General features: G+C 36.9%; 2 protein-coding genes across 2 annotated transcripts; one reads left to right on the top strand and one right to left on the bottom strand.

Annotated features, from left to right (window-relative positions):
- Positions 1-2646: 2646 nt before the first annotated feature.
- LOC142540647 (glucan endo-1,3-beta-glucosidase 4-like) lies at positions 2647-4164 on the bottom strand. The gene is made up of 3 exons (XM_075646953.1): positions 3907-4164; positions 3566-3814; positions 2647-2839 (listed from the first exon to the last, which is right to left on the bottom strand). Exons 1-3 carry the CDS (start codon positions 3971-3973, stop codon positions 2805-2807), a joined length of 351 nt encoding a protein of 116 aa, XP_075503068.1. The 5' UTR covers positions 3974-4164; the 3' UTR covers positions 2647-2804.
- A 1174-nt stretch (positions 4165-5338) lies between these two features.
- Positions 5339-12613, top strand: LOC142540645 (thiosulfate/3-mercaptopyruvate sulfurtransferase 1, mitochondrial-like). Its single transcript, XM_075646947.1, has 12 exons — positions 5339-5535; positions 6339-6527; positions 7180-7239; positions 7488-7550; positions 7848-7972; positions 8075-8237; positions 8511-8570; positions 10299-10357; positions 10668-10749; positions 11812-11875; positions 12040-12107; positions 12276-12613. The coding sequence occupies exons 1-12, from the start codon at positions 5431-5433 to the stop codon at positions 12378-12380; spliced, it is 1143 nt and encodes a 380-aa protein (XP_075503062.1). The 5' UTR covers positions 5339-5430; the 3' UTR covers positions 12381-12613.
- The last annotated feature ends 44 nt before the right edge of the window (positions 12614-12657 follow it).

The raw sequence follows: 12657 nt of genomic DNA, 5'->3' as shown, positions 1-12657 counted from the left end.
CTATACACATTGTCTATCGGCGGCATTAAATACTTCACTCATATCGAGGTGACCGAGCAGAATGCCTCTCAGGTTAAATACAGAAGAACTCGGGTATTCCACATCTCGGGGAAATCGTGTCCCGGGTGGTCTAATGGCTCGAGACATTAATCTATTTTGTCATGCTATTGGCCTGAGACCATCCATCCTGGCCCGGGCACTAACCATGGATATGATCCATGGCCCGAGAAGTCCTAGGGCCCTGACCCGGTACATTCCGGGGCATCATCACTCCCTCCTTAATTAGTCGGGCTAGAGTCATACTCGCTGTCCCGATTAGTCTTGTGTGCCCGGTTAGGAAAATCGCCTTGCCACTTGGTCTTTTTCGGGGTAATTGTAGCGTCTTGACATGTGGGTATTGCTGACGTAAGCCATAAGATTTGTCAGAGACTCTTCGTTTCCCAATAATTCATTATAACGCATTGATTCCTGGACCTGTCTTTTCAAATATCTTTGCGTCTTTTCACATATCTTTGCGCAATTTCCTATGTAAATCTGAGCCGTTTAATTCATTGTGGATCAATGGTGTGGATTAGCTTCCCTCGCCTATATATAGTGCCCACCTTTTGTTCAACGACATCAGCAAACTTATTATTCAAGAAATACCATGGCAGGTGCAAGCGGCTCAAAGTCTCCGGATATGGCTGTAGCTTTCAAGAAGTCTGCCTTGGAAACTCGAAAGGCTGCTATAGAAGATGAAGTCTTCCATAAAATTATCCATTACTGGGAAAAGCTTCAGAGATTGAAGTTTTTCTACGAGACTGGGGAAGCTAATGCTTCTAGACTGGTGGTAAAGCTGAAGAAATGTCGGGAACGCCTGCACGTTTCCGAGATAGCGGATCTCTTCGAGGATGATTATGTCTACGAGCTGATGCTCTACAAGAAAAGGAAGATTCTGACGGACATTGCCAACTCCGAGAGCTTCCTCAAGACGTCCTCCGGAGAAATAAAGGGCTGGATGACCCTGTGGATGGCTTTCGTAGAGGAGGAATATTATGATGTAGTCCGCAAGAATTTCGTCAAATAAATAAAAGTTATTTTTGTTTTACATTTCTGTTATTTTCTAGCATCTTGGATTGTCATCAATTGATACATATATCATGTATAGAATATCTGATAAAACTGAACGACCTTAAACCGAAATGCCGGAACCTCATATTCCCGGGTTTAAAATAGATTGCCGGGCTCTCTCACCGCCCGGGATAAGAATATGGTGCCGGGGCCTTGTTTTTCCCGTGCTAATATGTTTCGTCGGTTAGTGTTCTCGGGCAGCCCACGGGGGTCATTACGATGCATGCTCTTAATATTTATATCATCGGAAATCATTTCATATTTCGAGAACTTGATAATTACAACACATCGATATTTGTGCACGTCTTTTCGTCTACTCAGCTCTATTTCCAAGACTCATTCTGATCGTTCATGTATTCATTCAACGGTTGTGATTAACTTTCCTTCTGAATAAATGGGAAGGCGTTTCGACTGCCGTGAGCCTCTCCAACTTCTCCAATATTAAATACCGCTTGTCTATAAATAAGACGACGCGAATGAAATGTGAGTATCAGTTTAATATGTCGAGCTCAAGTGATTCCAGTGCCTGCAGCAGCACGGTCTCTTCCATTGGTGCACACAGTCAAATACCGGTCGGGCTGCGTCCTTATGTGGAAAACCTGAAAAGGACGGTTGAAGAGTATATCGGGGTGAAGGTTATGTCTACTTGGTACAAGATCCAATATATTAATAACGCGCACCAAAATGGCTTGGCTCTTACTCGTGCACAAAGAGCAGTGGCGAGGAAGTATAGGCGGGAGCTTGAAGTAGCTCGAACCGCAGATCTGGCCACCGACCAAACTCTGTTGCATGCCATGCTATGGAAGGAATGGCATCATCTGAACAAGATTTCAACAGCCGAGTCCTTCATCAATCTTCACCTTCAAGAATTGACTGACTGGATAACTGAATGGCAAGATGATGTTGCTTCCAGAATAGCTGTAATACGACACCGACCATTTCCTTAATAAAATTTTTAATTATCGTATCTTGTGTTCCTTTATATCGTCTTCAAACAAATCGGTATAAATTAAGAATGGATAAGCGATAAACGATAATATCCCGAGTCTAAAATTGAATGCCGGGTTCTCGTACCACCCGGGCTTAAAAATAATATGCCGGGGCCTCGTGCCACCCGGGCTTAGAAATAATATGCCGGGGCCTCGTGTCTCTCGGGCTTAGAAATAATATGCCGGGGCCTCGTGTCTCCCGGGTTTATGGTATTTTGTCGTTTGGTTTCCCCGAGCAATTAATGCGATGTCAGAATGATGCGTCCCTTTCTGACAAGCTATCAGGAACTGTCCATCTTACGAGCAGATAAATGATCACGACTCCTCGATTTGCGCACACGTCTTTTCAAGTATCCCGCCTAATTATGCCGCTCATTTCGCCCGGGTTGCATCAAGAGTGTTTGCGATAACTTATTTAAGATACATTTTATTTTTTTAAAAAAATAAGCATAGTTTTTTTATTAAAAAAATTTGTTTAATTGGAAAACGCAGTTGAACAAACATAGACGTTGGATACCACCTATATATTATGATAAGGTAATTGATGTAGCACAAAAAGACATTCAAAAAAAAATTCAGTTTTTTTAAAAAAATCAACATTATAATCAAAATATCTTGAAACGCGAAATCAACATGAACTCCGTATATCTAAAGATAAAGACGTTGAAGAAGGAAGAACAATACAGACGCTTATAAGCTGGAGCTTCAAGGTAACTCTTCAAATTTGCAGGAGTCATGGCCTACAATTGGTAACATAACGCGATCAATTATAATCGTTAATCAAATTTTTCATCATTTCTCAAAGTAATTCTATCATCATATTATTTTAAAATAATTTTATGCAAATATTTTAATATATTTTTGGTGACTGATGGGTAGTGACCCAAATTAATTATTCAATTTATTATTGAGGTCCAAGTTAATTATAAAAACACATTCCAAGAAAATCTATAAATAGGAGATGATTCTCATTATTCAAGACTCTCATGAATTTATGCTTAAACTCTTTAGCTTTCAGATAACATCTTTAAATTTTTTTCTAACTTGAATGTTGGAATGTCTACGTCGGACAAACCCCGACGTCTCTGACGTTTGTTTGTGACGTAGGTGATAGATAACCTACAAAGTTTTCTCTCCACAAACTACTAGGATCCGTTTACGAGCTAGTTGGAATACCCGTCTACGATTACTTAGATCCATTTACGAACATGCAGAGTAGTTTGGATAATCACAATTTTTTGCCGCAACAGTGAGAAACTGAAAATACACATGTTTTTTTTTTCTTAAAACATGTATTTGCGAACATTTGATTTCAAATATGTTATAGCCGATCTGAAACTTTTAAAGTTTGAGACGAAGATTGAAGTTCGAGTTCCAATTTTAGTAAACACATCTCCCAATTCGGATTTATTTTTTTTTACTAGTTACGAGAAAGCAAATATCATATCTTGAGAAAATCTTCTTACTTGGATCAAGACCGGTAAGCACTGCAGCACCTCTGAAATAGCAACTCCCTCCTTTGTGCTTCATGTTCTGATAGTAGCTATTGAATGCATACGAGGCATGAGCTATTACCGTGTTGGGAAGATAACATCTTTGGTTCAATTTAAGCACACTGCAATCTGCACCATTCCCACATGCCCAATCCATAGCCATTAGCAGCTCGTCTTCGGGAGTCTGCTCGTCCGCTACGCAGTAATCCGCAAATTGTCCATCTAACACACGTTGAGATATTCTAAGGACTAATATGTATATAAGACTTTGAAAAATCCGGAAAGAAAAAAAAGACAAGAAGACTAATGGATACCCGAATTTCGTAAAATCGATAACAAGAAGGTAAGAGCAAACAGAGTTTTCCCTGGCAGAGCCCACATGAGAATTAAGATGTGCTAGCAGCTTAGGCCTGACATGAACTTGAAATGGGAATATTTTATGATAAGCAAGGTGCTAAGATTGAGTGAACAAGAAACCATGGAAATAATATTCTTTTCTTGGAAAAGTTGAATGCCCAAGCAAATGCTTTTGCTTTTCAAGATCCCGTGATAATAAGAAGTCCGTCCATATTCTTTTGGATAACATGGATTGTGTTTTTGTGTTGATTGTGGATAAATGCATTGGATACTATATCGTAGCCTAACGTCCCAAATGGGACCTACATGGTTGGATGTCTCCACCATCGATCATTCACGTGTAATGCTGAGTTGCGTTCAAACTACTATAAGGTATTACCTTAACGTACGACTGCGATATTTTACTACATTACCACTATCAATATTAATATTACCCATATGTTGAGATATGAATTATTGGATACACGATATATGTATTACTCTAAATGTAACATCTCATCAATCATATTCATCTTAATATAATTTTAATTATTGTTCCTTAAACATGATAAATTAGTCGATTACTTGAGCAGGGGGAGATTGACCCATGGAGAACTCCTGCTCACCTGCTGGCCTGCATCCACTCACCACCCCTACACGCTGTCCATCTCCAGCTTGCAACTATTGCTCCCCCAGTATATAGCTACACGGAATCGCGATCACAGACACCACCCGACACCTAAAAGCCTAACATATGGACGCTGGACAGATCCAGAACAAAGTTCGGTAGATGTTATTTTACTTGTCAGAGTGTCTAACAACCCGACCAAACAAATCTAGCTAGAACTAACCCATGCCGGTAAAAATTATAATTTTATCACGAGCTTATATCTACATAACGAAACCTATTATTAAGGTGTATGGTTTTTCTTTGTCTTTAAATCAAAATTATATTGTTGGATAATATTGAGGAGATAAATACAATCATCCATGTCCGATATTCATACAATTATATATGTTTTTCTATTTAATAAAATAATAAACTCTAAAAAATAGATAATTAAGACGTCGAAATACATGTAATTTAATTGAAAAAAATATATTCTATAAATCTATATAAGAGGCTTCAAATATCTTTACATTTATAATGCTTATCCAAATTTGGTAAAATGTGACCGAAAATGCTAAAGTTCCAACTTTTCTAAGCGATCTAAGAATCGTTATAGTTTAAAAATTGACTCGATTCGAGTAATTAGAGAGCGTACACTAATTTAACGAAGTCTTCTCGATTTTATGGATAAAATAACATATACAAAAACTCATGTTAGATTATCTACAAATCAAATTTTTAAAATAATATCCTAAAAAATATTTTTTTAATCTAAAATTATTACTTAGGTTTCAAATATGATTTTTCGGGAAACCTTCTCTCGTCAGATACTACAAAAATCTTATGGTCACACACTGATTTATATCACTGCTTCTAATTGATAGCTCGTATAATGGCATCTGCCGCTTTGTGCAGAAGTTTCTTTGCCCGTCGCCTCCTGAATTCCTCTTCACCACCTCGCTTCCAAAAATCCCAATTCTTTACATCACTAATTAGCGTGAGTTCTGTATTTTGTTAGTTTGTTTTTCTTTATGTTTGTTATGGCTAATCTTGTTGCTGGTGCCAGTTTGACGATGAATTTTGCACTTTTTCCATGGTGGCAATTGATTTTCTTGAGAATTATCTTTGAAGGGGTTGTTGCCGATCACAGAGAATGTATAGGTTTTGATGGGAAAATCCCTCGCTTTAAACTTTAGGGATGATGGTATAACTTGTTCCAAAATGATGGATAGCTCTAGGTTTTACTTCCCTGTGGAATAATTGACTATATTGTGTTGCATTTGTATCCGGTGTGAACTTATTTTTCTAATGGATTTCCGAAAAGGTTGTGCTTTGTAATAAATATCCTAATCGAAAATGTTATTTATCGTGAATATGGTTTTTTGGGTTCGAGTAAGTGCATAATTTTAAACAGAAATTCCCGGGCTTCATAATTTGGAATGAATTAATATAACCCTCTGTTCCGGTACAAAAGAGTAATTATACATTTATACGCCATTCAACCGTGAGGGTGGTGATTGTGAATCTGTGATGGTTTAAGCTATTTGTTTAATCCTTGACCTCTTGAGAATTTATTGTGAATTACTTGATCGAGATAGGAAGCAAATTGTGTAAATGCTTCCCAAATATTTCTCTCAAAATTTTTAACCAGAGCTTCACCTACTCTGTTGCATTTCTATCAAGTTTAAATATTTGAAGTTTCATATGATTGCAGTTAATTTTCTTTTCTTCCCCGCATAAATTTGCGTGAGCTGTCGATTAGTTCTTGCACGCGATGGATTGATTATCCCTTTCATGCAGAAGAGACCAACTCAATCGCAGTTTATTTCCCACCATTTGGCATATAAGAATCCAGTACCCATTTCTTGTAGCATGTCTTCTGCTGCGGTTGCATCGAAATCTTCGTTTTCCATGCAGTCCTTGTCAACTAATGAACCTGTTGTTTCAGTTGAATGGCTCCATGCCAACATTCGAGAACTTGATTGGAAGGTCTAAGCTTTTGCTCGTCTTTGTGCATTTATTGTGCTAAAGTGATAAAAATGATTGTGAATATTTGTTCATTAAATTCATTTTGGGATGTATGGTACATTTTTCTTTTCTATCTCGGATAGTATTTATTAGAACCATAGTCCTCAAAGTTTATTTGTTTCCATGATTGTCAAGTGTGCAAGTTTGGAGAAGAGCTTTTATAAAACTCTATGAAAGACTTTCAGTTCGACCAAAAAGTTATTTTGTCTTAAAACAACGAGCTATATGATAAATAAAGCAGGGATATCCTGTAAGGACTTAGTGAAATTTCCTTTTTGCTGTTATATGCCCTGACAAAGAATAGTTGAGATATAACAGTGTTTGAGGGAATAGGGAATATAGTAAAATAATACCAGAACGTCCTTGATATGGACCTTGTCAGATTTAATTTGAATCTCATTTCATTATTTTAATAAGCAAAATTGTGTTGGGCCCTTTCCTATAGTAGTTATTCCCTCGAGTTTCCTTCTTTTTTTTTCCCCCAAACTTTAATTCACTGCTTCACTTGAAATGAATAAATTGCATGGTGTATTTAATAGTAAAAATTGTCTTTGTATTGTATTTGGGTTGAATCACGCCATGATCTTCACAATAGTATTTTGAATTTTTGCAGGTTTTGGATGCATCCTGGTACATGCCAGATGAACAGAGGAACCCACTTCAAGAATATCAGGTTCTTTGCAATCTTTATTATGGAGTTTTCTTTCAACTTTTAGCTTGCTAGATCATCATCCTATAGAATACACCTAGGTAGATTGACTATTAAGAAAAAGTGTTCTTTTTTCTTCGTTTGCAATAATTTGTTGAATTTTTTGGTGTTGATTGGAGGCAGATGGTTATAATTCGTGTCTGTTACTAAACTTTGAACTGTTTTAATTTTTTATTAGATTTTTAATTCTATACCATCTTTTTATTGAACAGGTCGCACACATTCCTGGTGCGCTTTTCTTTGACGTTGATGGTGTTTCAGATCGTACTTCTAACGTAAGATGCCATGTATAAAGTCAGAGAATAGCACACTGATTCTGTGAATATTAATTTTTTTGTGTAGAATTATCTGTGGCATAGTACCTTTTTTTTCTCATGATAAAATATATATTTTTCTTACATGTGAGGTTTCAATTATTCTATCCCGTGATATGATGCAGTCACACAACCCATAATGCAATGATGATGAATACATAATGCTGCAAGTGGACCCCTGCATTAGGAGAGTGATTGCATACTGTCTTACATGGATGTTAATTGTTTAATATTTCCCATGTCTAATGGTTTCTGCAGTTACCACATATGCTGCCATCAGAAGAAGCATTTGCTGCTGCTGTTTCTGCACTTGGCATTGAGAATAAAGATGGTCTTGTTGTTTATGATGGAAAGGGAATTTTTAGTGCAGCTCGTGTTTGGTGGTGGGTTTTTGTTCTTCTCGTATAAAACAAACATTGGTGCATAAATTTCAAAATTCTCCATCGTCAAGGTTGCAATGATCTATTTATTCATGTTAATAACAGGATGTTTCGAGTATTTGGGCATGAAAGAATTTGGGTTTTAGATGGAGGTCTACCTAGATGGCGTGCTTTAGGATTTGATGTTGAATCAAGTGCATCGAGTGATGCTATCTTGAAAGCCAGTGCTGCTAGTGAGGCAATAGCGAAAGTGTACCTAGGACAGCGGGTAAGTTGTGTTAACATGATCAATTGTACTTCACTGATTCCCTTCGTATGTGAGCTGATGGCTTGTAGCCATGTGGCACCAAGGTCCCAAATTTGGGACCAAGCTCCGGGTTCGAACAAACTCCTCCCCTAACTCCAAAAAAAAAAATCTCTCATGTGTGAGTTTGGAGTTTGTTCAATGAAACACTTTGACTTGTGTGTGGGGGTATCTCAATGATAATTGATTATTAATCTTACTTGCTTCAAGAGTAGAAAAACACTTTATTATTTTCAGGTTGGGCCAATGACATTTGAAACCAGATTTCAGCCACAGCTAGTTTGGACACTTGAACAGGTCTATTTCTTCCTTGGGTTATTTGTTTCTAAGTTTGTAGGCAGCATTATTGGTTAATTTATTGAACCTGATTGTTGCAGCTAGAGTTTGTTTCTGTAGAATGATACCCCCACCCTCCCAAGTGACTTTGTTCCATGACAATTTTGAGATTTGGGGGATGTGGTTATGGGGTCTCACTTCTCCAAGTTGTACCCTTTCTATTTTGCTCTCTTTCCTGCAGGTTTCTGACTTAACATAATTGTGGATCCTTGATTGCCGATCATAAATGAGGTCCTTCAATAAGTTAACTTTTGTCAAAAATGTTAAATGATAAAAAATTTGTCATCAGACAACTCAGAAAAAAACATAAAAGTCAAATCACAAACATCGAACATATGGAACAGTTATGTGGAATACACAAATTACTCTAGCATAAAAATCATACTCTTATTTTATTGATGGATCTTGTACAGAAATTTTCACATAATAACTGCCGTCTTTTATTACCTGTCACTATGCAATTTTGCACGCAATATCGATGTAATACTTGGCATGCTAAGTAAGATATGTGTGAAATTGCATCTTATACACATCTTACAGTGCTTGCACTCATCAGTTATACATCTTACAGCACATGTCATGATGCATGTCCACGAATACTATTTCTGAAATATTTAATAACTGGGATTTCACTAGCTACTTTTTTGTAGCCTCTAGCTACTACCCCAATTTATTCTTCTATTACAAATACATCTTGACATACCGTATAAGATCCTTTGCCAATGATTTTGGAGGATTCTGACATAGATCCTTTGCCAATGATGTTGGAGGATTCTAGCATGGGTAAAATGTTATTTATACCCATTTGCTCTTTTCTTTTATAATGTGTATGTATTTTTAAATTTTTTTCTATTCATTTATCTCACATCACAATGGTTCTCGATTTTTTCACTACCTGAAATAAAGTAGACCTCGTAGTATTGTTGGTTCCTTGATTCCTAAAACCAATTTAATATATTATTGAAGACATAAAAAAATGTAATTGACCAATAACTTAATTCCCGTTTTCCAAGCATCGTTGTTTTATGCCATTTTCTTTGGACGAGTGGCTTTGTGTATGTATATAGATCTTGTTGACATTGTTCTTACAATAATTATTAATTCTTGTTATGAGATTTTCATCTCTGATAATTAAAGGCGCTGATTAAATAGAATAAAGGCATTGGCTGATGAAGCATTGGCAGATCCAGGAATTTAATTTGGGTGACAGAAACAAAAATTTAAACAAAATACAAAAGTTAGGCGGATGACATTATATTTGATTCTGCATTTATATGGAGAAATATACTCAGTTACAAGATAATTAGAATTTAGGGGGCCGGCCGCCCCTGCTGGTCTCTCTCTTCCACTAGATAAAGGGCTAAAAAAGGTCTCACCACTAGTCTTAGCAATCGGATTTTATTTACCTTGAAGAATTTTGGAAATCCAGGTGGAGAGGAAATTTCAAATTGTTACATGTATATGTACAGCTGGACTTGTATTTGTTCTGGTTTGTAATACAACTTGCTTCCTGTTTTCATGACTCCTTCCTTTTAGCAGCAGGATGTCGTCTCTTTGGGGTGGGAGGGGATCATTGGGGACTCATATTTGTCAGAACTGATTATCGCTGCTATGATAATTTTCTATCAGATTTAGTTTGACAAATTTAATTTTGTACTTGCTTCAAGTTGTAGTTTTCTTTGGTATCAGGTTCAGCATAACATTGAGGAGCAAACACATCAGCATTTGGATGCACGCTCAAAACCTAGGTAGTTTGATTTTGTACGAAACTTTATTTTATGAATGTGATGTGATATTTCTTGTTGCTCATGCTCTAATTGTTTTAGATTAATTCCATGCTAATTTATTTGTATTCAATACAAATATTGTATCTTTTATGTTCAATCAAAATAATGCTAGTTACTCACAATTTACCTAGCTCTCTATCGGATCTGGCCTCCACACAAATATAACCAGCAATCTCAAAATAGTTACCAAATTTTACTTGTGCTTCATGATGACTCTCTGTCCTTCAAATTCATATCCAAAATGTGTTGAACTTTTTTTGCTTTCCGATAGGTTTGATGGGGCTGCACCGGAGCCTCGTAAGGGAATAAGAAGCGGCCATGTTCCGGGCAGCAAATGTGTTCCCTTTGCCAAGGTAAAATATTAACTGCTATTGGTGTTACAATTTGTTTAAGCTGGTATGTTAGGAAATGGGTGCAGCTTCTTGTATATCTTGCCTATGGATGTCAATAAACTAGATTGGGTCGATTACTTGTAGAAATTTCAGAATTTGAAAGCTGAATTTTGAGGCCAAAGGGTCCAATATTTTGAGCTCAAGCTTGGCTCCATGTTAGGTTTGTTATACTAGTAGACCATAAAAATACCAAATAAAATAATTCTAGAATATTGAATGGAAACCTAAACTTAAGGAATATACTAATTAGGCCGTCATTCACAAATTGTCGAGTGAACCAAGTCCCATAATTAAGTTAGCTAGTCTTGTACTTAGTCAACTCAATTCACTTTAACTCTTGTTCCATGTAACTCTTGAATTAGCCAGTTAAGAGCCTCAGATTTGGTGAACTTCCCTCTTGTGATTGGACCTCCATTATCAACTAAAGGATCCCAATTGAGCTTCTTAGCTTATTGAGATGAGTCAAATACACCACCATTTTGAAACAGTCGTAAGCTTTCAAATGGTCAATTTCAGAACTGTCGGCACAAGATTTTCCACCACCAAATGGAGGCAAGGAATTTGCTGGGATGTGATCAGGCTTGTTCCACTGACTGACTTGTGCTCAGATCTTTTTATAATGTTAATTTAGATTCTATAGCTTCTGTGGAAGAAAAGAAAAAGGTCCCATCTTTTCTAAGCCGATGAAACAATTTCAGAACATGCTTTGCTTAAGGTGTAAATCGGCACTCTACATATTTTACTTGATTTCAGAAGAACAAGGTCATAGTTCTGAAATAATGGGAACATAAAGTTGAAATTATATTTATTTTTTGCTCACCACCTAGCAATTTCTCTTCCAATTTGCTCTGAGTGCCAATTCTTTGTTTGTGTTTCATGTTAACCTGTTAGCAACTCATATATGGTGCTTCGATCCGTGCCAAAAGAATTTTGGCTCGTGTCATTATCATAATTTCCATTTTCCCTCGTTATCATGATAGAAGACATGAACTTTAATCCATTTTTCTTCAACGTTCTTCACAGATGCTGGACAACTCGCAGATGCTTTTACATGCAGATGAGCTCAAGAAAAGATTTGACGAAGAAGGTTAGAAATAGTTCTCTAGTTCAAATGAGTTGCTTCAGTGCAATACTTCATTGGTCACTGACACACGGGTGCTCCTGTAATATGTGTGAAGTTACTCAACCAAATTCAAATAGGTTACTTTAAAAAAAAACTGTATTTGACCGTGGCACTTGTATTTTTTGCAGGAATCTCATTGGAAAGGCCCATCTTAACTTCTTGTGGTACTGGTGTTACCGCATGCATTCTAGCACTGGTGATTCCTGCTTTTATCTTTCTTCAACACCCCCATCCCCCAACAGAAAATTAGAAGGATACCCGATTTTGTCTCGATGAAGTCGAACTTGTTTTTTACTTGAGCATATGTTCTTGAATTTATACAACCTGCGTAAAGTAATTAACACGCGTAGGTTTCATTTTCCAGGGTCTTCATCGACTTGGGAAGGCTGATGTTCCAGTATATGATGGATCGTGGACGGAATGGGGAGCTAAACCCGATACTCCTGTTGCTACTTCCCAGAGTAGATGAAAGAAATGATCCTCAGCTCGATGCACATTTCAGGGGTTGACGAGTTCACTAGCTTAACAGTGATTCTTGTGATGAGAAAGGAAGGTAAAATTGACTCAAAGCTGAAGCATGGAGTATTTATGTGACGCAGGGAGAAACTTATTGTAGCTATATATTACTGTTCGTTTTACTCAAGACCAGCACGATTTGGCCCTTGTTTGGCTGTTGTTATAAAAAAAACTTCTTTCTTGTTACCTTTATAGTCATATTTTTATGGAAATATTGGTAACGAAAGTTT

This window comes from Primulina tabacum, chromosome 3, assembly GCF_025594145.1.
Source record: "Primulina tabacum isolate GXHZ01 chromosome 3, ASM2559414v2, whole genome shotgun sequence".
NCBI lineage: Eukaryota > Viridiplantae > Streptophyta > Magnoliopsida > Lamiales > Gesneriaceae > Primulina > Primulina tabacum.
Note: the sequence above shows the minus strand (reverse complement) of the source record. Positions and strands in the feature narration are given on the sequence as shown.

Coding starts and splice junctions, on each gene's coding strand:
- LOC142540647 (XM_075646953.1), bottom strand. CDS start 3,973: ATGTGGGCTCTGCCAGGGAAAACTCTGTTTGCTCTTACCTTCTTGTTA. Junction 3,815..3,906: donor ATCGATTTTACGAAATTCGG/GTATCCATTAGT, acceptor AACGTGTGTTAG/ATGGACAATTTGCGGATTAC. Junction 2,840..3,565: donor GCTTACCGGTCTTGATCCAA/GTAAGAAGATTT, acceptor TACCAATTGTAG/GCCATGACTCCTGCAAATTT.
- LOC142540645 (XM_075646947.1), top strand. CDS start 5,431: ATGGCATCTGCCGCTTTGTGCAGAAGTTTCTTTGCCCGTCGCCTCCTG. Junction 7,551..7,847: donor TTTCAGATCGTACTTCTAAC/GTAAGATGCCAT, acceptor TGGTTTCTGCAG/TTACCACATATGCTGCCATC. Junction 10,750..11,811: donor AATGTGTTCCCTTTGCCAAG/GTAAAATATTAA, acceptor CGTTCTTCACAG/ATGCTGGACAACTCGCAGAT.